Source organism: Cebus imitator, unplaced genomic scaffold (genome assembly GCF_001604975.1).
Source record: "Cebus imitator isolate Cc_AM_T3 unplaced genomic scaffold, Cebus_imitator-1.0 Scaffold53, whole genome shotgun sequence".
NCBI lineage: Eukaryota > Metazoa > Chordata > Mammalia > Primates > Cebidae > Cebus > Cebus imitator.
In genome coordinates, this window is record NW_016107368.1 from 475,688 (window position 1) to 499,872 (window position 24,185).

The 24,185-nt window shown below is 47.6% G+C and overlaps 1 protein-coding gene across 4 annotated transcripts in view; it reads right to left on the reverse strand.

Moving 5' to 3' along the window:
• The window catches only part of MRAS (muscle RAS oncogene homolog), a 54,560-nt gene that overhangs the window by 23,084 nt on the left and 7,291 nt on the right, over nucleotides 1–24,185 (reverse strand). For all 4 annotated transcript variants that reach the window (XM_017528229.2, XM_017528228.2, XM_037738367.1 and 1 more), the window contains exon 2: nucleotides 9,291–9,501. In XM_017528229.2, the coding sequence (XP_017383718.1) occupies nucleotides 9,291–9,483 (193 nt within the window). In that variant the 5' untranslated portion in view covers nucleotides 9,484–9,501. The remainder of the gene's footprint in view (nucleotides 1–9,290; nucleotides 9,502–24,185) is intronic.

Sequence of the window (24,185 nt, forward strand, 5' to 3'; positions counted from 1 at the left end):
CCAACAGAATGGGAAAAAATTTTTGCAGTTTGCCCATCTGACAAAGGGCTGGTATCCAGAATTTACAAAGAACTAAAACAGATTTACAAGAAAAAAACAAACAAGCCCATTCAAAAGTGGGCAAAGGATATGAACAGATACTTTACAAAAGAAGACATACATGAGGCCAACAAACATATGAAAAAATGCTCATCATCCAAGGGCTTCTCGTTTACCTACAAAGCCCTGTGAGATCAAGCCCTTCCAGCCACCTGCCTGACCTCTCTCCCGCTAGCCCTGCTCTCACTAGCTCCACAGGCTGGCTTCCTAGCTGTTCCCCACACAGGCCGGCCACACCCATGCCTCCGGGCCTTTGCACCTGATACTCTCACTGACTGAGATTCTCTTCCAGATACAGGTGCAGCTTTCTCCTTTAGGTCTCTGCTCCAACATTCCCTTATCAGGAAGGCCCTCCCTGACCAGCCCACATAAGGCAGCAACCCCTTCCTCACTGTGACTCCCTCACCTTGTCTTATTCTCACATCACAGCATATGTGACACCATACATCTTTGTTTGTGCTCTGTCCCCTCACCCAACTAAAACATAAGCTTCATGTGAGCAGGGGCTTTGATTTGCCAATTGCTACATCCTCAGAGCCCAAAAGAGAGTTGGGTACATTAGCAATTATTTGCAGAATGAATTGGTGAACATACCCAGGTATGTAGGATTAAACTCAGGGTTCAATTCATACAATTCTGGACAAAGAGGTATATCCCTAAGTCAGAGACTCAAGCCTCACTCCTGGGCCTCCCTAGATACAGGAACATGTGCTAGTGGCCCCTCATCCATACAGGCAATGGGACCTATTCTTGAAAGCATCAAGCCACCTCACAAATAATACAGACAGGCATAGTGCCTCACATCTGTAATCCTAGCGCTTTGGGAGGCCAAGGTGGGAGGATCACTTGAGCCCAGGAATTCGAGGCTGCAGTAAGCTATGATCATGCCACTGCACTCTGGCCTAGGTGGCAGAGTGAGACCCCATCTCTAAAAATAACAATAATACATATCATATTAAAGCAATCACTGCAACAATAGCATCTACTGAGGTCTGCTATGTGCCAAGCCCCTTGAAAGGTGACTTGTTTCCCTCTTCACTCAGTAACAATAATTAAATACCTAATAGACACCAGGTCTGGGCTGGCATCAGAGATACAATGGTGGGCATAGTCCTTTTCCTCAAGGAATTCACAATTTGTATTTTTTTCATTTATCCTTTGCAACAACTATGAGATATATCTCATTTGGATACAGATCCCACTGATGAGGGTACAAGGTCTTTGTCCAGAGGCAGTCCAAAGGAAGGAGGAGGCCCTGTCACCAGAGCCAGGGCGTGGGGAGCACAGGCCGGCAGAGGCAGCACTGAGGCCCGGGGAAGGTGGCATCACCCAACACAATGGCAGACAGGGGAGGTCTCAGATCTATTGGTCAGGCTGGTGTGCTTCGTCCAAACTGGTCACATGACTTCTAACAGTGACCAACACGAAGTTCTGAAACTCAGGCAAAACCCCACATTAACTGGTTTATAGGACCTGACTGTCAGCAATGAAAGTGGAAAAACACTTGGATTTTGGGATGCTGACAAATTTGGAATGAGCCCAGACTATGCTAAGAATTGGGTGTGGGGAGCTGCATATTCCACTCACACCTTCATCACTGAGTCCAAGCCTCACTGAGCTGACTCTAGGTCAATGGCTGGAGGTGGGTCCTTCAGGTCCCACCCTGGCTAGTGGGTCAGGGGCTCCCTGGGGAAGGGCCCCTGGGGCACAGGGTGGCAGCAACAGCAATTTTCCAGTGGTAGAGAGTACTTCACTGTTTTACCAACTAGTGCAGCAGTACTGAGGTACACCGCTGCAGATCAGCTGTGCTAACTTGTAAAGTGATTTACTCTCACTTGACTAACCTCAATTTCACAGAATTGTCACATGGATGAAATAAGGCATCCTTGTAATAGCCCTTAGCATGAGGCCTTCAAGAAAAGTCTGGTTGGTAATGACTGCTCTCACTGCTCTGAGGCCAGACAGCAAGAGAGGATTTGAGACGAGATCTGTCAGCAATGTGAGGAAGGGCTTTCTACCAGAGAGCACTGCCCTGGGCACCATGGAGATCAGTGAGGCATTTCACAGTGGGGCTGATGCTGCAGGGACAAAGGGTCAGGCCCAGGCCTGCAGGGATGGATTGCATAATCTCAGGCCAGCAGCCATGCTTCCCCATAAAGGGAAAGAGGGAAATTCCTCCCACATCACTGCTGGCAGGGAAAGGGCAGCTTCGCCTTGGTAGGGGACAGGCCAGCTCTGCCTGTACCCCATTCTTAGTCGGGGCCCATGGAAAGTACCCACTCTGTAGTTGGCCTCAGGGCTGCTGAGCATAAAAGCCCCCTGGTAAAGCCCCTGGCTCAGGGAAAAAAAACCTCTCAAAAAACCCTCTTTTCCTCTCCCTGCCCTTCTAATGTCCTCTCTCCTCCCCAACCCCAGAAAGAATATGGATTCAAGTATACGGGGAGAAGCCAGGTTCAGGCCCCTCTGAGAAGACAACAGCACTTGTGTCTGAGGTTTGGGCAGAAGCCAGGGTAGAAATGTCCCAGCTTCTGAGGGTGCAGGAGAAGAGCCAGGCTTTTGCTCTTTCAAACACTGGGCCCTTGCTGGGGAGACAGGGACACAGACAGGTTGCAGAGCTGGAACCAAGAGCCCCAAGGTGGAAAGCAGTGTCTGGAGACTCAGGGCCCACTGCTGTTCTCCACTGATGCAAGAAAGATACAAAGTTCCAGAGGCTGGCTGGGTGGGGCGGTGGGGGACGCTGGGAGCCAGTGGGTGGGAAGGCCCAGAGACATCTGCCCTGTTGTAAGTGGGCAGAGGGTTTGGTCAGCATCCCACCCTAGGGGCCCAAGGCCTGGGCCAAAGCAGGAGGTAGTGGGACAGGGTGGAGGACATTCTTGGCAGAGTCAAGAAGCCCAAGACCCGGCTCTCCAGCTAGCTAGGTCTCACTCTAGGCTAGTGACCTCTCCATCTGTACCTCAATTTCCACAATTGTAAAGTGAGGGGCTTAGCAGCCTTCCATCCCTAACCAACATAAAAAATAGGTACGCAGAACTCTAAGACAAAAGAAGGAAAGCAGGGACTTGAACAGATATTTATATACCATGCTCATAGCAGCATTATTCATAACAACAAAAAGGTGGAAAGCACCCAAGTGTCCATAAACAGATCAATAGATAATGAAAGCATGGTACATCCATACAGTGGAATATCATTTGGCTTTAAAAGGAAAGAAGGCTGGGCACGGTGGCTCACACCTGTAATCCCAGAACTTTGGGAGGCCAAGGGTGGGCAGATCACGAGGTCAAGAGATTGAGACCATCCTGGCCAACATGGTGAAACCCCGTCTCTATTAAAAATACAAAAACTAACTGGGTGTGGTGGTGCATGCCTGAAATCTCAGCTACTCGGAAGGCTGAGGCAGTAGAATCGCTTGAACCTGGGAGGCGGAAGTTGCAGTGAGCCAAGATTGCATCACTGCACTCCAGTCTGGCAACAGAGCAAGACTCCGTCTCAAAAATAAAAATAAAAATTAAGAAAGAAATTCAGAACATGCAGCAACATGGAAGAACCTTGAATAGATTGTGCTAATTAAAATAAGCCACCCAAACAAAAGGGCAAATATTATATTATTCCACTTATCATAGCACTTAAATGAAGTATCTAGAGTAGTCAAATTCATAGAGACAGAAAGTAGAAGTCAGGTGCAGTGGCTGTAATCACTTTGAGAGGCCGAGATGGGTGAATCACCTGAGGTCAGGAGTTTGAGACCTTCCTGGCCAACATGGTGAAACCCTATCTCTACTAAAAATACAAAAATTAGCCAGGTGTGGTGATGTGTGCCTGTAATCCCAGCTACTCAGGAGGCTGACGCAGGAGAATCACTTGAGCTCAGGAAGCAGAGGTTGCAGTGAGCCAAGATTGCGCCACTGCACTCCAGCCTGGGCGACAGAATAAGACTTCATCTCAGAAAAAAAAAAAAGAAAAGAAAAGAAAAAGAAAGTAGAATGCTGGTTCCAAGGACTGAGGAGTGGGGAGAATGGGGAGTTAGTGTTTAAGGGATAAAGGATTAATAACCCAAATATATAAGAAACTCAACTCACTAGCAAAAAAAGAAATAAAAAAATAAAAAAATTCTGATTTAAAGGGCAAAAGACCTAAATAGGCATTTCTCAAAAAAAGACATACAAATGGACAGCAGGTATATGAAAAAATGCTCAACATCACAAATCATCAGAGAAATGCAAATCAAAACTACAATGAGATGTCATTTCACCCCAGTAAGAATGGCTGTTATCAAAAAGACAAAAATCACAAATGCTAGGGAAGATGTGGAGAAAAGAATGTTTGGACACTGCTGGTGGGAATATAAACTAATACAGCCACTATGGAAAATGGCACGGAGATTCCTCAAAAAACTAAAAGTAGAGCTATCATATGGTCCAGCAATCCCACTGCTGGGTATATACCCAAAGGAAAAGAAATCAGTACACTGAAGTGATACCTGCACTCCCATGCTTACTGCAGGACTACTCAAAATAGCCAAGAGTAGAAGCAACCTAAGTGCCCTTCAATGGATGGATAAAGAAAATGTAGCATATATACACAATGGAATATTATTCATCCATAAAAAAGAATGAGGTCGGCGCAGTGGCTCATGCCTGTAATCCCAACACTTTGGGAGGCTGAGGTGGGCAGGTCACCTGAGGTCAGGAGTTCGAGACCAGCCTGGTCAACATGGTAAAACCTCATCTCTACTAAAAATTCAAAAATTATCTGGGCGTGGTGGTGGGCGCCTGTAATTTCAGCTACTTGGGAGGCTGAGGCAGGAGAATCGCTTGAACCCAGGAGCGGGAGGTTGCAATGAGCCGAGATTACACCACTGCACTCCAGCCTGCGCGACAAGAGCAAGACTCCATCTCAAAAAAAAAAAAAAAAAAAGAGAAAAATTCTGTCATTTGCAGCAACACGGATGGAACTGGAGGTCATTATGTTAAGTGAAATATCAGGCACAGAAAGACAAATACCGCATATTCTCACTCATATGTGGGCGCTAAAACAGTGGATTTCATGGAGGTAGAGTGGAATGACTGACAGCAGAGGCTGGGAAGGGTGTGTGGGTAGATGAAGAGAAGTTGGTTAATGGGTACAGAAATACAGAGAGATAGAAGGAATTTGTTCTAGTATTTGATAGCATAATAGAGAACAGTTAACAATAATTTATTGCAAATTTCAAAATAGCTAGAAGAGAAGAATTGTAACATTCCCAATACAAAGAAAGAATGTTTGAGGTGACAGATATGCTGATTACCTGGATTTGATCATTACTGTGCCCTCAAAATATGTATAACTATGATATATCAATAAAAGAAAAGGAAGCAAGCAGAATAGTGGTTGCCAGGGACTGAGGAGAGGGAGAATGGGGAAGTCAGTGTTTAATAGGTAGAGTTTCAGTTTGAGAAGGTGAAAAAGTTCTGGAGATGAATGGCAGGGATAATTGTAGAACAAAGTGAATGCTCTATACACTTAGGGATGGTTAAGACGGTAACTTATGTTATGTATACTTTATCGCAATAAAACAAAAACAAAGCTGCATGGTTCTGCCTAAGGTTTGAGGCTTCCTGGTTCATGAAGAGAGAGGACTGCGGTGAGAGGAGTGACACAGCTGAAAGCCGGGGTGAGGTGGGGATCCAAAGTCGGAGAAGTGAGGAGAGGGCTGAGAGCATGGAGAGATGGTGCTGCTGGAGTGAACCCCACAGCGGAGAGGTGGGGACCAGACGGAGAGGGAGAGAGGCTCCCAGGGTTGGGCCTTGACAGTGTAAAGTGAGACAAGGATCCCAAACCCTTGTGGGAAAGAACTCAGGGTAGGCTTGCTCCAAAGCCTGGGGGTCCCACAGCCACAGGAGAGCCTGGCTGCTGGCCCCTGCTGCCAGCCAGCTCCTATCTCTTAGGTTCTGGGAGGACACAGGCAATGCCACTTCTAGGAAGAAAACACAAAACAGGTTTGCAAGAATGAAGGCAGCCTGTGAGAATCATCAGCGTGGAAGCCACAGAGAAGGCTTCCTTAACCAGCTTGCAAATCTCTGATGTGAGATTGAGATCACAACCAGAGCACCTGGCCCTCGGAAGGACCCTGGGTGAGGAGTGAGAAGGGCAGCGGAGGCATGAGAGTCTGGCCACACCCGCTTCTTCCTGGGATTTCAGCTCCCCTACCCAGAGGCACAAGGATGCACTGTGCTGTCAGAGAGGATATCCCTACGCAACCAGACGGACAGTGGATAGGAGTCCACAGGTAGCTCAAACTATTGCTGGTTGTATGAAACTTTGTTTTCTTCATCCATAAAACAGAAACAACAGCAGCAACTACGGCAGTAGCATTTGTAAGGATTCAAAGACAGCAAATGCAATGTGCCTAGCATAGGCCTTCCACACAGTTTCTGCCCATTAAATACCCCTGTCACCAAAATTACCATTCTCTTCCTTCTCCTGGTCATTGTGCTGCCATGTTTTTACTCTTTCTGAGTTTGGAAGAAGAGAAACTGCAGAGCTGAGAGCCCCTGGAGTTCAGTGGGTATAGGGCAACCAAGGGCACCTCCAGGCTTAGCACCTCCCCGAAAATGGCATGGCCTCAGGGGAGCAGGACCTCTGGGATCCAGATGCCCAGAGAAAAGTCCTGGCCATCCGAGGGCTGCAGCCCACTCCAGCAAAGTTCAGCCCCAGAAAGGTTCAGAATTACACTCAAGCCTAAATACAACCAGCCTTTGATTAAAGTTCTCAAAATAGGGAGCACTCTTTCACATGTCATACTAAATAATAATTCATTGCAATGTTTTAAGTCTTTCTTTTCTTAGTAGCCAATCTAATGGAGTAGAGAAACACCTAATCTGGGAACCTGGTGTCTATTCTTGTGGAACACCTGGGTGGGCAATGTCCTAAACTGGGCCTGACTCTGGTAGCAGAATTAGAGACTTAGCAAATTCATGCTTCTAACGTAATGCCATGGAGAGCCCGGGCACTTCAGAACACAGGCTTTGCAAATGCACGCTTCTAATATAACGCTGCGGCCATGTTTCCCCTCTCCCTGCTGCTCCTGCTAGAAATGTTATCACAAATTCTTCCTAAACATCAACCTTGAGGAAAACTTTTTCCTTAGAAATCAATTTAACATCCAAAGTTACTCAGGAAAAAAGTTAGAGAAGTTTATATGGCCACAGAGAAAAATACTGATTGAGTTCCAACGATGTACCAGGCGTTACTTCTTACATGCATTATGCAATGTGTTTCAGAATGTTTTCTACAGAACGTAGTTCAGAATCATGTGCAAAAATGACCCCTTTGGGAAGCCCTAAGGACAATGTATCCTATCAATACACTTCTAATATATGTTTGCACAGTAAGGGTACTTGTAAGTCCTGCAGTGAATAAATTTTCTTACATTTACTTAACTCAGTATATCCCAAAGTGTGCCACATATTCCAACAGGTGATGCATGACATGATTTTAGAAAGTGCACAAATGTAAGTTTTAATTTTAATAGTTATATATGTATATTATTGTAATGTGAGTTAGGAAAAAATAATACAACTAGCACATCAATCCTGTCACTACACATACATTATTCAAGGTTTATTCATTCATTTGGTCATTCCACAAATGTTTACTGAGGGCTTACTAAGAGCCAAGTAGTATTCTAGATGCTAGGAATAATGCAGTAAATACATAAAGTCCCTGCTCTCAGACATTTATATTTTAGTCAGCAGAGACAAAAACACAAACCAACAAGAAAAACATGGAAAGAGATACTGTGTTCAAGGGTTGGAAGCCTCAACATTGCTAAAATATCAATTCATCTCAAACTGAGCTACAGATTCAACACAATCCCAACGAAAATCTAGAATTTTAGAATTTAACTGATTCTAAAATTCGCACAGAAATATCTTAGAACCCAGACTAGCTAAAACAACTTTGAAAAAGAACAAAGTTGGAGATTTAATACTACCTGATTTCAAGACTTACTACATAGCTACAGTTATCAAGACAGTGTGATACTGGTGATAAGACAGATAAATAGCTTGAAGAAACAGAAAATATAAACATTAAGTTGTCACCAAAGATATGAAGGCAATTCAGTGGGAAAAGGATAATTTTTTCAACAAGTAGTCCTGGAATAACTGCATATCCATATATAGAAAAATGAACTGTTATTTCATATTTCATACCATATACAAAAATTAACTCAGGGTAGATCATAAACCTAAATGTAAAAGCAAAACCATCAAACTTCTAGAAGAAAACACAGGAAAAAAAACCTTTGTGACCTTCAGTTAGGCAAAGATTGCTCAGATGCAATACGAAAAGCACAATCCATAAAAGAACAAACTGATCAACTGGACTTCATCAAAATGTACAACTCTGGTCTTAGAAAGTATTAAGAGAATGAAAAACAAGCCATGGACTGGGAGAAAACATGTGCGAATCACCTATCTGACAGAGGCACTGTATCTTAGCTGTTTCCAAAGCTTACCTCCTAGAGGTACATTCATTCTGTGATGAATGGATCTTTGTTTAAGAGCAAGACTTAGGCAATACAAAACACTCATCAGTAAGAATCCAGAACTGTGGTTGTCTAGCCTCCGCATCTCCTAGAGGGTGTGTTAAAACACAGGTTGTTGGGCCCACCCTCGGAATTTCCAAAGCAGTATGGGCCTGAGAATGTGCATTTCTCATTAGTTTCCTGATGCTGCAGTTGCTGCTGGCCCGGCTGCCACACTTAGGACTAGTAAACCAGACTAATTCACACTCAGCTGGAAACACAATGTCAGATGCAAGAGATTCCCCACAAAGGACAAGTACCAAATAAACTATGTTCATTAAGAAACAACTTATTTTTCCCTTTTTTATTAGCTAAAGACATCCTAACTGTTAATCAGGGATTCTGATCAGCAAGAAAAAACAAACCTGACATCACTGAGTTGGCATGATTCTAGCCTCCCCTCTTTGCTGAATGCATATTTTGGTTTCCATGAAACCTCGCAAGCCCTCTATGAAGGCCTTCCTTTTTCAGAATTCACCCTGAAAACGATACATGGCTTTACACCAACCATCCCATAACAGCAACCTTAAGGAAACCATCTTGCCCCACTGAAACCTGTCACTTTCCCTGATCCTCCCCATCTACTGTCCCACCCAATGCAGGGCTGCCACCCAGGTCTCACCGTCCAAGATGGCCCACTGATTGTCAATCTCTGTATGTTTCAGGTAGGAGTCTTCAATGGTGGGGTCATAGTCAGGTACAAAGATCTTCTGGAAAAACTGGATGGTGAGGGCACTTTTGCCCACACCCCCATCCCCCACCACCACCAGCTTATATGTGGGGAGGTTGTCACTGGGGACGGCGCTGGTTGCCATGGTTCTTGTAGGTCAGACCTGCGGAAGCAAGACATGTAGAATGAGGCGGAGGGCTTTTTTCTTTTTAACTTAGGGGAAAATATTCATGTGTTTTCCTCCTTTATAAGGTAATAAATATTCTCTATTATAAAGAGGCTTGAAAATGAAGAAATGCAAAATAAAATAAAAGCATTACCCCTGGTCTCACTACCCAGAGACAGTCACTGTTAAAGTGATCTATTCAACCATCATTTATTCAACACCAATTATAGGCCAGGCCTGGTGTTGAGGACACAGTACCACTGGTCTTGTTTAACAAGGACAGCCAGAAGCCACGACAAAGAAACTTTTGGCCACTAAACTCTACTTGTGCAGGTTAACACAAGGGCAGTGGTCTGAGCAGGGCTGGCATGAAGGTTCATCTTTCACATCCCCTCTTATTAACTGGGCTGCTATGCTGAAAAGGATTTGAAGCTGTGTCTAAGCTTAGAAAGGGGGCCATGATTGCTTAGCACACCTGAGCTCAGGGACCCTGAGGCCTCTTCCAAGTCTCAGAATTCTACAATTCTGACTCCTTTCTCTCTGCTTCTTGTCCTGTATTATACACAAAGTCATACTGGGATCTTAGGGCTTCTGTTCAACCTCATTTTATTTGGGGAAGAGTGGGGTAGGAGCAGGTCGAAGTTTTGTTTTGATGCTGTTGAGGCCAGCTAAGGCAGTGGTTCTCAACTGGGGGACCTTTGCCCCCCAGGGATATTTGCCATGTCTAGGATATTTCTGGTTGTCAAAATGTAGTGCGTGTCACTGGCATCTGTTCAGCAGAGGCTTGGGATCATACAATGCACAGGGCAGTCCCCCCTCCAATGAAGAATTATCCAACCTAAAATGTCAGTAGTGCAGAGGTTGAGAAACCCTGAGCTAAAGGGACCAGGAGGCAGCTTGAAGTAGGCCCAGGATTCTAAAGAATGATCAGGCCTTAATAGAAGTGAAGAGTGACCTTTGTAAACAGTGTCACAACGTGACAAGGAGAGGTGGGAGGGAACCTCCTGGAGGCACTCAGAAGGAAAGGAGGGAAGCCAGGATCTGTGGTCATGATGGAAGCCACGAGTTTCCAGGAGGCTGACAGCACCAAATGTTAAACACAGGTGTGGGTAAGAGGATCCTCCAAAGAACAACTTGGGGGTTGTGGCCAGGAACCTGAACTGCTAACTTACTGTGGATCCTGCCAGGAAGAAGCAATGCTACCTCCTGGTAGGGGATTCTGGGTAGCACAAAAATGGACCCTGAATCGATGGAGGGAAAGCTTGATCCTACTTCTGTGCAGAATAAGAGAAAGAATCCCTGTGCAAGTTGGAAGGGGAAAAGGCATGGTATACGTGTGACCAGGAAACTGATGGTCTCACAGACAGGAGGGTGGCAGCGAAGCCAGGAGGACAAAGAACTGGGTGCCCTGCGTGCTCCGCCACTACTTGGAAAAGCCACGATCTCTCTGAGCCATAGGCCCCTCATCTATGAGTTTAAAGGGCTGGATGAGATTACTTTTATAATTATTTTCAGCTCTAAAAGTCTTCAATTCTAGATTTTGACAGAAAGGGGGTTAGACACAAATGTGGGTTATGTGGCCACACCGGTTTGCATGGGGCTACGGGCAAGAGTCACTGCATTCTCCTCTGCAGTTACTGAAGGCTGATGTTGACATTTAGGAATTTCCCAAAGTGTCAGGAAGTACAACTTTTCTACACTGCAGTGAAAGTGCAAATCTGCCTAGGCTGTACTGAGAACACACTTGCATACATAGATTCATACTCTCTCTGCAGCTCTACCCCATGTGAGAATTTATTCTGAGGACATAATCAGAGAAGTGAAGAAAAATGTTAAGAATGGGGGAAAATAGAAATAATGTTAGCGGGAAAAGTTAAAGAAAAAGTGTATCTATATAATGGAATACTATGCAGTCATTTGAAAGGAAGATATTCACTAACCTAGAAAAAGTGCATTGTTATGTACGAAAACAAAAACAGGCTACAAAACAGCTAGTAAAGCACATCTGATCCACCTTCCACGAAGAGGCCCACTGAGTCTACACAGCCAGGTGAGGATCCAGGCATCAAGAGGGGTAGCAGTTGGTTGTCTCTGAGGCAGATTTCAGGGTATTTTCATTTCCTTAATGTTTCAATTTTCTATAACAAGCATGCATTGTATTTGTGTACTGGAAAAGTTTAACACTATTAAAATGCTCCCAACTAAAGAAAATGTTCAAGCCACCTGAAAATGTCTGATTTCCTCTCATTCGAGTGGGGATTTCAGCTCCTTTGGGGCAGGATAGGACCAGGTACTGGCTGCAGCCCCGGGGTCTGTTCCAGCATCTCCCTACAATACTGGACAGGCTGAGGCTTCACTTAACTGAGCTCACCATGGCCAAATCCATGACGGTGAAGGCAGGCCAAGGGGAGAGGGCAGAAGGGAGTTATAGGATGACAGAAATGGGGAGGGAGGAGGTAGCCCAGTGGCCTCTCTCCTTTGACTCTCAGGGCAGCAGAGCGTGGGATTGGCTCCTCACTGGCCCTCAGCAACTGCTGCCCTGGCCTGGGCAATGACACTGGGCTGTGAGTTAAAGGTGTTTGCTGGTATCTGGCTGTTTTTAAAGCTTCCATTCTCTGCTGGCAGCGACATAATTAAAAAATACTAAGTGGGTAGGAAGATATCGAAAAGGAAAACAGTTTCTCTTTATTTCCTTCTCAAAAGAAAACAAGATAAGAAACACACTAGTAAACATGCTGGAGGACATGAATGAACCTTTGAGTTGGCGCTCAGACCACCCACAGCCAAATCACCTGGGGACTCCTTAAAAAAATGTCCTCCGCTTGCCAAGGCAGCTGGCAGGAAATAGCCAGTGGGGGCCTCCTCCTTTTGACAGCACCCTGCTCTCAGAGTTTGAACCTTCAGAGACCCCAGGGAGACACACTGGGTTCCCTTCCCACTTGGGGTTTCCTCCTAATTTGGATGCAGTGGAACAGGGCTAGACTGCTCAATTCACACAAACACCAGACTGGGTCCCTTGTGGTGAAAACCCTTTCAGTGCCCCTCACAGCTGAGGAGGAAAGTCCAGGCCCCTCACAGGACATTCAGTGCCTGTCACCGGCTGCCACTGCTGACCTCTCCAGCCACACCTGTGCCACAGCCCCTGACACTCTACTCTCACCCCAACCTGCTTTGTGGTCTCCCAATGCGACCTGTGGTCACGCCGCAGCCTCTGCACACACCTAAGACCCCCAGGAGAGCACATACTTCTTCACGGGTCAGCAGCAGGCACTGCCTCCACCTGCGCTTTCAGCCCAGAAGTTTCTGCCACAGAGGCCACCATGATGCTTAGAATCTTCTACGCGTTTACTGTGCACAAAAGGACAGGGACAGCATCTTGTTCTTCTCTGTACTCCCAGAGCCTGGCACAGCACTGGCACAGGGCAGGTACTTACTGAATGAACTCGAAGCTCAACATGCATTTCTGAACAATGGTCAGACAACCTATGCATCACAGAGCTGGCTTCCCCATGGACAGAGCTAATGGACAACTCTCTCAGCCGGGGTTTGAGACTGTGTCTCTCCTTCTACTAAGAGATCAGCCAAATGGCACAGACATTTGGACCCTCTGGAATCAAGTGTGAGCCAGGAACAAAGAAGGGGTTTCCAGGGGTGGAGAATGAGTCCAGAGAACCCCCCCAGTTCCTAAAGGTGCTAGGCTGTATCTCCTCTTGATAGGCATACTTCTCCAGCAACAACCCCCCCCGGCCCCCCGGGCCTGCCCAGAAAAAAAACCCAGATAAAATGATGTATTTGCAGATGGGGAGGTCAAGATGCCAAGAGGCATGAACCACACTTCTACAGAATAAGCTGGTCTCATGTGGTACAGAGACAGAGTTTTAAAAAACCTCTCACAAGCTATGACGAAAGTCACCACAGAATGAAAAGCTGGTTGGCTGGTGGTTAAGGAGCAAACTGCTTACTCACAGCACCCTCTCCTTTCCAGCCTTCTCAACTTCAAAGCACCTCAGAGATCATTCTAGGATGTTGGGTCATCACTTTTGGGGATGATGGATGTGACCCTTTGAGGGGGAAGGTGGTATAAGGTAGACTTGGGGTTCTCCTTAAAGCTTCCCCACTATTTTCTGTGCTGAATACTCTCCTATTGACCAGTTGAGTAACCTTGGGCAAATTACCTTCCATGGCCTCAGCATCTTATTAGTAAAGTGGGTTAGTTGGAGACTCATGCTTTGCAGAACTGCTCTAAGCATGAAATAAAATGTATGCGATATGGCGAGCGCTGAGAAGATGCCCAAAGGTTTGCTTTCTCACCTCGTTTACTTTGCTCCCAAGCAGAGGGAGCGCACACACACACACGCACACACACATACACAACTCTCTCATTCCCAGCTCCAGCCTACTCTCAGCATGAGAAGCCTCATTGCCATCTCTGCTCTGTTAATAGCCAGACAAAATAGGCCTGTGTGGGAACATCACCTATTGTTTCCATGGGAAATGGCTCCGAGGTTCTAGGCAGCCCCATCCACGCAGAAACCAACTTTGGGAACAGCAGCCACTTGGCTGTGGGGGCGGCTGAGCTGGTTCCCATAGCAACCACTGCTCCCAGGGCCCCGCCCAGGCCACAGGCTGCATGGCAACCCAAACCGTTGTTCATATTGAAAACTGCCTAAAAGGCAATATCGCTTCCTCAATAATTTTAATAACATGTGTACAAAAACCTCAGGCATCTGTAAATGGAAAAATAAGTTCGTTTGGCTGTTGTCTGCCTCCTGCTCCCTTTCTTTCCCTATGAGTAGAATCTTCTGGCATGGTTTGAAGTTGTTTCCCTGAATGCTAGATTTACCTCATTAAACAGACTGTAAGCTCCACAAGGACAAGAGCCATACCCTCTCATTACTTTGCCTCTCACGGGGTCAGGCAGGGCCCAACACACAGAAAGCTTAGTCTCTACTCACACTGCCCTTATCACTGCCCCAGTGCGGTCTTCCACCCACACAGGCCTCCCTTGTGCTAAGAAGCAGGGGGTCATACCCATCCTTCTGAAAGGGGCCGCCTCACACCCCTAGGAAGTGGGTTGCTGGGTGGACTGATCGCCCCAGTATAACCTTTTCACTCAGCAATCTTCAAAGTTTGCGGGGTGGATCTAAGACCTCCCAGGAATAGTCTGTGTAAAGGCCCCATGGTTCTCAGTGGGACAGCTTGGGAGGTCAGGAACAGCCTTAACTCAGAGATACGCAGCCCAAGTTCTACAGCGGCCTCCAATACAGACTCCCTGTGTGACCTCGGGCAAGTTTCTTAACTTCCTGGTGCCCAGCTTCCCCATCTATAAAACAGAAGAACAGGCCCCAGGAAGCTGTAAGGCCCCAGTGAGGAAAACTTGGAGGGGCTCTCAGCAAGGGCATATGCATCAACAAAGTAGTTGGGCCCCTGCTTTCCCTTCAAGCTGGTAGGCTTTGGAGATTTAAACCATTTCCTTGCCCCATCCACAGCCCTAGGGAAGGAAGGGTTTCCAGAGGACCTGACGCGGTGACAGATATAAACGCCCAGGACAGCAGCAGGCCCCCAGGAGCCCCCACAAAATGGCAAAATGGTAGGGCTGGGTGGTTCTGACCCCTCACGAAATTTGCCTCTTCTTCTCAGGTTTCCAGGTTCTAGGGCTTCTACAAAGCTCGTTTCCCAAAACATTAGCCTAAAACCACGGTGCCCATTGTTCTATGGGACCAGCACATGTCAAATGAATGGCCTCAGCTACAGATGTTGCCAAGGAGTCCACAGGCCCCCTGGCCGCTCCATGCACTCCACCCCACCCAGCACCACTTCCAAAGCCGTGTCCTATGTCCTGGCTGGGAAAATGTATAGCAGCAACAACACCCACCCTTTGCAGACACCTGTGTGGACTGGTTAGATGCCGAAGGGCATGTTAGAACTGTCACGCCACACTGTCCCCAATTCCTTTGCCAATTCCTTTGGCTGCATCACATGGCTTTTCTTTTCTTAGGGTAATGTCTTCACGATTCACTACCCTACAGGGCACTCTATCACTGTTGCTCTTCCCTTGGCCCTGACCTTAGGACCACAGATTCTAGGAGGCTGGGCCAGTGGCCAATCCAGAGGCTCTCCCAGAGACACTTCCAACTTTATTGAAGGTTTGACATTTACTGCTCTTTGCTTCTGTACTCCTATACTAATTTTTTTTAAGAGTCCCCCTCACCCCATCAATTAAATGGCAAGTTTTTAGGTAAATCAGGCTAGAGGGGGAGGACACATTCCTTATTAATGGAGCTCTTAGGAAAGTGAAGGGACTTTCATTCACATTGAGCTGAATTAGGCCCGGGAAGCTAATTTCATCTCTATGATGTCTGGGTGTGCCCAACCCAGAGGGATGAGGACTCGCTGAGGGGAGTGACCCAACCCATGTGAAGGAAATGGCTCCACATTCCAGGAGCTGCCCTTTCCTTCTGCACAATTCCCAGAAATGGGCAGCTTCGCCAGAGTGCTGACCTGCAGGCTGTGCATAAATTGCATGTGACCCCATAGGGGTCTAGGCCACTTGGCACCCCGTAAGGCTTCATTCTCTGCTCCCCAGGACTTTGCTCCCGCCCCTTGTTTCATATCTTTGCTAAGCCAAATGTGGCACTGTCACTGGGCCTCTCAACTCCTCTAACTCAACTCCTCAGCCTGCTTTTTAGCTCACTCCATTCTTAAGCCCTAACCACCCACACAATTGTACGTGATTTCATGCTGTAAACATCAAGTCTAGATGGCAAGTAGGTGGCATGGGTGCTGCTCCTCCCCATTCCCAGAGCCCCCGCAGACAACGCTGATGGATCACGGTCCCTTTCCTTGTCAACACAGGACTCTTGGCAGCAGAACACAGTGACTGCTCCAGAGAGAAAATCTGTTTGCTGCCCCAGATCTAACCCACTATCCTCTAGTTCCCTCTAAAACACCCCACTTAGTGGCCATCCTTTTCCATGGGAAGGGCTCAGGACCTTTAGTGGTAGCCTGCCTGGTGATCTCTGGAGCTCTCTATTACCCATGTTTTCTGTTAATCTACCAATCCCTGCTTTTCTTCCAGTCTCAACTCCTCTGCCAGGAGCACACCTGAACTGCTGTCAGCAGAGCAGGGATGATCAGACAATCCAGAGATCCAAGCAAAGGCCAAGGTTGAAGTAAGTCAGGGAGGGACACTGTCCTTGGGCTTACTCATGGCCCCCAAGTACCACATGCTTCCTCACATGGCAACCGTCAATACCTCGGTCTTTCCCACCTCTCGAACAGGACTCAGGGCGTAGCCATCTGTGACCCAGCACTATGAGTCTCAGAGTAGGTGTGCAGGAACCACCTGCCGTGACAATTATAATTAAATAGTGATCATGTGAAAAGCAATAGGAACGTTTAAGATAAGCAATGTGTCAGATGCTGTTGGAAGACTTTAATTTTCACAACAACCCTAGGAGGTACAGATTCTGATTATCCCCATTTTACAGTAAAAGAAACTGAGACATGAAGAAGTAAAATAACTTTTTGAAGGTCACCCAGCTAGAAAGAGGCAGTGTCAGGAATCTGAAAACACACAGCGTGGTTCCAGAACCACTGCCAGCCTGTGGTGCTTCACCCGCAGCGAAGGAGGACTCCTGCAGCCTTCCAGAGGAATCTGCATGGAATTGGGAAGGTCACGCTGGTGGTCACCCCACCGGGGAGGGCCGGCCTCTGCACACTCTGGGGTTCCCCAGACTGAGGGTCCTCGGCCTCCCCAGAGCCTGGCAGGCTGCTGTCCTCCCAGCCCCCACTCTGACTCCACTGTGCCCTCTGCTCGTGGAGCCCTGGACCTCCTCACTGCTCTGCCCACTGCTCACGCTCAACCCCTCACAAACTGGATTCAGCGAGGATCTCCCTCGCCTCCCCAAGGGTGAGCCCCTTTGCCCACCTCTCTGCCCCAAACTCTCTTCCTCTTTCTCCCCTGGCAGCACAAACAGCCCTTAACCCACTTCCTAAGTGAAGGCCTAGTAAGGCCGCCCACACTGTGGCCCATGCCTGCCCCTGGCCTGAGCACCCTCCACCAGCAATGTCCCACCCACCACTCTAGCATTATCACTCCCCAACTAACCTGAGCACAGAGTCTCCTGGAACGCCACCCATGGGTACCTGAAGCTCTCTCCACTGACCACAACATTCTAGGCCTTTCTTGAACTGCCCTAGTCCCCTTTTGCCTTGCACGGCCTCTGCTCTGCTGATCCCTGGTCTAGTGTCCTCAAGGACAGGGATGGTACCCAAGTGTCAGGTCCCATTCCCCAGAAGTGATTTCTTCCTCCAAGGCCCTCTTCTACCCTCCAAGGTCTCCTTCCACTGAGCCACTGAGCCTCCATCTATAGAATGCCAGCCAAGGCCGGGCGCGGTGGCTCACGCCTGTAATCCCAGCACTTTGGGAGGCCGAGGCAGGTGGATCACGAGGTCAAGAGATCGAGACCATCCTGGTCAAAACGGTGAAACCCCGTCTCTACTAAAAATACAAAAAAATTAGCTGGGCATGGTGGCAAGTGCCTGTAATCCCAGCTACTCAGGAGGCTGAGGCAGGAGAATTGCCTGAACCCAGGAGGCGGAGGTTGCGGTGAGCCGAGATCGCGCCATTGCACTCCAGCCTGGGTAACAAGAAAAAAAAGCGAAACCCCGCTCAAAAAAAAAAAAAAAAAAAAAAGAATGCCAGCCAGGTGGCAGGCGAGAGCGCAGGTGCTCCACAGCCATTATTCCATGTGACGACTCAAGACACTTCACCACAGGCAGTGTTTAGCCCCTTCGGGAACCATGGAGGTCAGAGAGGCTCTGTGGTTTGTCCAAGGCCGTCTCTCTGACCACAAAGCTCGGCATGCCCCTACTCATCTGCCCTCAACTCTAGGAGTGGATGTTACTTCACAGTCACATTCCTTGGCTGGAGTGGGACAGGGAACAGAGGGCTGTGCCTTGTCTTCTTTACCTCTGGGCACCCCAGAGCCCTGGCATAGCTTTCTGCTCAGAGACGCTCCAATGTGTCTGCTGTCTGCATTTCCAAACATACGAGTGGTACTGGCAGCTGGCTGTGAGTCTGGCTTGGGTAGACAGTAGGGCAGAGGTGATGTGGGCACTATGTCATGGGCCACACAGGACCTAGAGGACTGCAGTGGCAGGTCTCGTGAAGGACATACCATGTGAGAGGTCCCACTGTCCAAATTCCTAAAGCACTGAGGCCCCACCAGCACCAGGGTGTGGCCCCCTGGCCGGCCCTGCCTTGTGAGCTGGGGATGCCACACCTGGCTCCCAGAACACAGCTAAGGTTGTCCCTTAACTCCTTAGCTGTCCCAGCCCAGAGCTGCTCATCTCATGGAGTTATGTTGTTCCACCAGCACCCTCTGGTAAACCCAGCAGAAGCGCAGGGTGGTGACAGAGAGAAAAGGGAAGGCCCAGATGCCAGGGCCAGGCATCCCTCTGCATTTCACAGGCCCCTGCCTGAGAGACGGATGCTTTCTGACTGGTCTCCCATCTCAACTGCTTTACCCTGCAGTAGCAGAAACAGGGAATCATGAACCAAACGGACATCCCAAACTCAGATGCTGGCAGAGGCCAGGTCAATAAATGACAGAAGGGGGTACTGCAGGCAACAGGGAGTAGTGGGGCTTGCACAAACAGGAGATTACTGATACCCCGCACCAGCTGACTGCTGCAAGGTATTATCTGCCATGAGGCTGCCAGACAGTCTAAATTTTTAAAGGATAGCCAGCAATCTGAGTCTATGCAAAAACTCAGATTTCTGGCTATTTTAATATTTTAAATACTAACCACCCATGAAAAAGTTTTACAAATTGTATAACCCAAATAAATCAACGCTCTGTCCCCATCCCTTCTTGAGCAAACATACATCTGAGCGGTGTGGCCATTCCAAAGCAGGCAACTCTTCACACTGCCTTGGCCTGGCCTGGCTTTGGTGCAAGGAGGTGTGAGATCAAAGGAAATGATCTCACTAAAGACAGCAGTGGCAGGGGTTACTTGGCCTGCAGGAGATGGGCCAGCCTGGCATTCTGCAGGGAGAGGCACACAGCCACCCCAGGAGTGTGTCAGAGCCCAGGGAGGTGGAGGCCAAAAAGGCACATTCAAAAAGGCTGCTCCTTTGCTTTGTTTTCATTATTTATATTTAAGATGTTAGGCATCATTAATGAAGAACGTGAAAATGTTTATGCTTCACCAAAAATGAGAAAGACACAGGGTCTAGGTTCTTCCTTGAGGTGGGGAGAGGCGATTCAGTCTCCATGTTTAAAAAGTAACCAGACTGCAGAGAGGCAGACTGAAGCCAAATAAAAGGGAAACTTCCTGAAAACGAGGCAGGCATGGCAATAAGTGTGGGATTTTCCTCTGCAAAGGTCTGTGAAGCAGACTCGGAGGAAGGAGGACTGGCCACCTAGCTTTGGAGTGGAGAACCGGGCTGGAGGTGGGTGGGAGGGCTTCTCAGGGACCCTTCCAATCCCAGGGTTTTAAGCCCACTCAGCTGGAAAGGCAGAAGACCACTTTTCACATCTCCCTCCCCAAGCCCTAAATGACTGCTGCATTTTTCCCCCTCAGTAACCAGCCTGGCTGCTCCACTCCTGCAGGGCAAGGCCTGTCCAAAGGTCAGTACTGGCTGGGGGGCCTGGGGAGAGCTTTCCACCCCTCTGCTTTCTACATATAGCACTTTTATAAAATGTCATGAATGAAAGTCCCTCTGCTAGCTGTATAATCTTGGCCTAATGAAAATCCTCTCTGTGCAAAACTATTGTTAGTGGGTGGTAGCAGCCACCAGCTGGTGGTGGAACCAGGCTGGGCCCTGTGGCCAGGCGTGATCATTATAATGACCATTTATTAAGCCCTGACCACATGCTAAGTACCTTACATATACTCCCCTGACATCCACTGCACCCCAGACTACATGAGATTACTATCAGGGTCTCCCAAAGCACCCAGCTGTCGGCCTTGACAGCATCTTGTGTGCTGTCATTTAACTGCTTATTTACGATGTAATGCGTCTTCCCCACTAAGCCATCACCTTCATGTGGCCAGAGTCCACCCTCTGTTCTATTCTCCACGGTATCTCCAGTGCTCAGTACATGTGTGGCACAGAGAAGGTACTCAGTAAATATTGTCAATCTATATCATCTCCAGTCCTTATGTTACAAAATGTTCTACCAGGAAAGGGAAAAAATTAACACCTGGCTTTGCCCTGGTCATTAAAAGAAAACTGACGTGGTCTGGCTAGTAATAATGACAGCTTAATAATCCCAGAGCTTCTGCTGGTTCTTACTGCAGGTAAAGGTATAGGTCTAGAGTGCATAATTCTTATTTAGATGAGTTCTTTAATGGCCCCTTTATATCTTTTTTTTTTTTTTTTTTTTTTGACAGAGTCTTGCTCTGTCACCCAAGCTGGAGTGCAGTGGTGCAATCTTGGCTCACTGCAGCCTCTGTCTCCTGGGTTCAAGCAACTCTCCTGCCTCAGTATCCCAAGTAGTTAAGGCACACGCCACCAGGCCTGGCTAATTTTTGTAGTTTTTTTTAGTAGAAATGGGGTTTCATCATGTTGGCCAGGCTGGTCTCAAACTCCTGACCTCAAATGATCCACCTACCTCGACCTCCCAAAGTTGGGGGATTACAGGCATGAGCCACCACACCCAGGCCCCTGTACATCTGACAAGGGCAGCCCACAGCCTAGTCTAAGATAGATTGTAATCCTTGTTCTGCAATCAGAAGTAATGGAAATTTGGAGTTTTCAGAAGGTCTGGGGAAAGGTGTCCAGGAAAATTAGTCCCTGGAAAATAGCAGTAAACTAGGTTTGAGGAGACAGCCACAGAGATGTTCTCCAAGGGTGTGACCAAGCAAGGAGAGGATATCTGACATTCATTTTTAACTTCTGCCCTGATCTGGGCTGCAGACAACCCTCTTCTTAAAGGCCCTTGCTGAATGCCTATTATATACAATAGTAGTGGCTTAGGGGATGAAGAAGCCAACCTTACTGTATGCATGTCAGGCCAAGTGGAGTGGAGGCCAGATGGCCAATGGGCATGGTCCATACCTTGAAATCTTCAGAATACTGCAGATGGGGAGGGTTTTCATCAATACTTGGGCGATTTTTAAAGAAAACAAATGATACCCTCAGAGAATTTCTATGAGGAGAAAATCCTTTGGAAGAATTAAGAAATACTGGGGGATGCATCTCCCCATTTCCACATGTCAGGTGAGAGCCTGACCCAGTGTAACTGGACTAGAGAAGAAAGGGCACAGAGTGTGGCTGGGACATCCTCTCATTACAGATACGGAAGAGGAGGCTACAGAGGTAGAGACTCACACAGACAAGTAGTGGGGCAGAAATTGAAGCAGAGGGTCCCTTCAGGGCAGAAATTGAAAGTCCCTGAGTCCCCAGGCTGCCAACTCTGCAGCCCAGCTGGGTGGCCTCAGACCCCTCCCTGCCTGAACACCAGGCACTGCCAGAGACCCTGCTTGGGGCAAGGGAGACCCCACCTTCTCCTTCCACACAAAGTGGCTCTCCCGGCCCTGCCCATCTTTCCTACTTACCCACCCCAACCCTAAATAGAAAAAGTCTCTGTTAAATGCTCTATTAGAATAGTTATTTTGTTGAAGTGCCAAGTGACCTGCTCCTTCTGCTCCCCACTTTCCATTCCTCCAGCCATCCCCAGTTGGAAGTCCAGAAATAAAACAAAGGCTTTGTTTCTTTATTTTGATTTCCTCCTAAAATCTCAAACATGCAGGAAACACCCACCCTGCCCCAGATAAGTGGACTCAGGCAGCTGTTCACTGCAGGGGGGTTGGGGGGGGATGGGTCAGTGAATGGGGGTGGATGGGAAGCCTGTGATGCCAGCTGGCCTTAACTGCTTGGGAGCACCAGGGCACCTGGCCTCTCCCGGGCTGGACTTCCTCAGTGGGAGCATGAGACAGGCTAGCCCTTCCAGCTCTGCCCCAGGAACCTCAAACTGAGGAATGTGGGTGGGGAGGGAAGGCTGAGAAGCCCTATCTCATAGAGGTTTTTAAAAATATATGCCCCCAAGGCTTTGGGACCATGATTCCACCCTTCTTCCATCATCTCTGGTTATAATAAAGCAGAAGTTGAAAGAAGACCACGCTACTTGTGAGAGCAGTGTTGTCCAAGAAAGACAGCTTTGCCTGTCTCCTCCTCGAGCCTCCATTTCCAGTGGAGTGAAAATATAAAGAGATGAATTTGTGGGTTCTCTAAAAAGGGAGCATTTTCAAGAAGACATGTTAAAATTCTAAAGGATTAGGAAAAAAAATCTAAACTGAACTAAAATTAATTTTGCCTTTGAAATGAATACATAATGCTTTTGAGGGACAACAACCTGTCACCAACACCCCTCCATAAATGGTCAGCTCCTGAAGAGTGGGGGAAGTCTCCTGAATCCACTCGACTCTAGCAATCTCCCCACAGATCCACATGCCCACAAATACTTTTACATTTAATCTGTGCACTTGGTATACTAGAGACAGCCTTATATACAGTATGCCCAGTGGTTTCCTTTTAAACCCAAACTTGTCTTTTAAAAGGTATGGCTGTAAGTATAACACATATGTAGCTTTCTGTTTAATCGCATAGGCACTGGTTGTATAATATGTTCAACTGCCTTCATTGATATGGCTTCTATTGCAAAATAAGCCTCAATAAAGCTGGGTCTTCTTAGGTCTCTCGGCACCCAGCCTTTGCTGACTTTTGTGGCATCTCCAGCAGAATGAGGGGAAAAGATCTGGTGTTGTTCTTTTTTATTTTTATTTTTTGAGACAGTCGTTCTCTGTTGCCCAGGCTGAAGCACAGTGGTGCGATCTTGGCTCACTGGAACCTCCACCTCCCGGGTTCAAGCAATTCTCCTACCTCAGTCTCCGGAGTAGCCTGGCCTACAGGCATGCGCCACCATACATAGCTAATTTTTGTATTTTTAGTAGAGACGAGGTTTCACCATGTTGGGCAGGTTGGTCTCGAACTCTTGATCACAAGTGATCTTCCTGCCTTGATCTCTCAAAGTGCTGGGATTACAGGCATGAGCCACTGCGTCCAGCCTAGTAGTGTTATTCTTTAGGGGCAACTCAGGGAAAGAAAATGTTTCAAGACATACTCAGCACTTAATGAAGAGGACTTGCGGTCCCCCACAGGTCCCTACTTTCTTGACCCTCAATAGTGATTGACAAGAATTTGCCCTGGATAAGGATGCCTTTCCACAAGTTTTTGAATCTTTCTGCACAGCTTTTAAAAGCAGTACTTTACTCACTGTTCTAACTCATGGCAAGCTACATGCAAACAGGATCACGTAAGGTTTCAGCTCAGCAGTCAATCAGTGGGTGGAAAGGAGAAGGCTGCAAACAGTCGGGTGAGAAGCTGCGTCCTGTCATCATGGAGAGTTTCTATCTGCAGCTGCTGGCTCTGCCGCCTTGCTCCTGCTCGGCAGAAAAGGACCCAGTACCAGGCACCTGGTTTTTTCTGTGAAAGCTTCCGGAAGGGAAAGCTGTGAAGTTATGGATTACAAAGTACTCCATTATACTTTAGTCTCCTTCTCTTAAAGTAATCCTATACCTTAGAATATAAAATGTATTTTGTGTCCAGGTGTGGTAGCTCATGCCTATAACCCCAGCACTTTGGGAGGATGAGGTGGGAGGATCGCTTG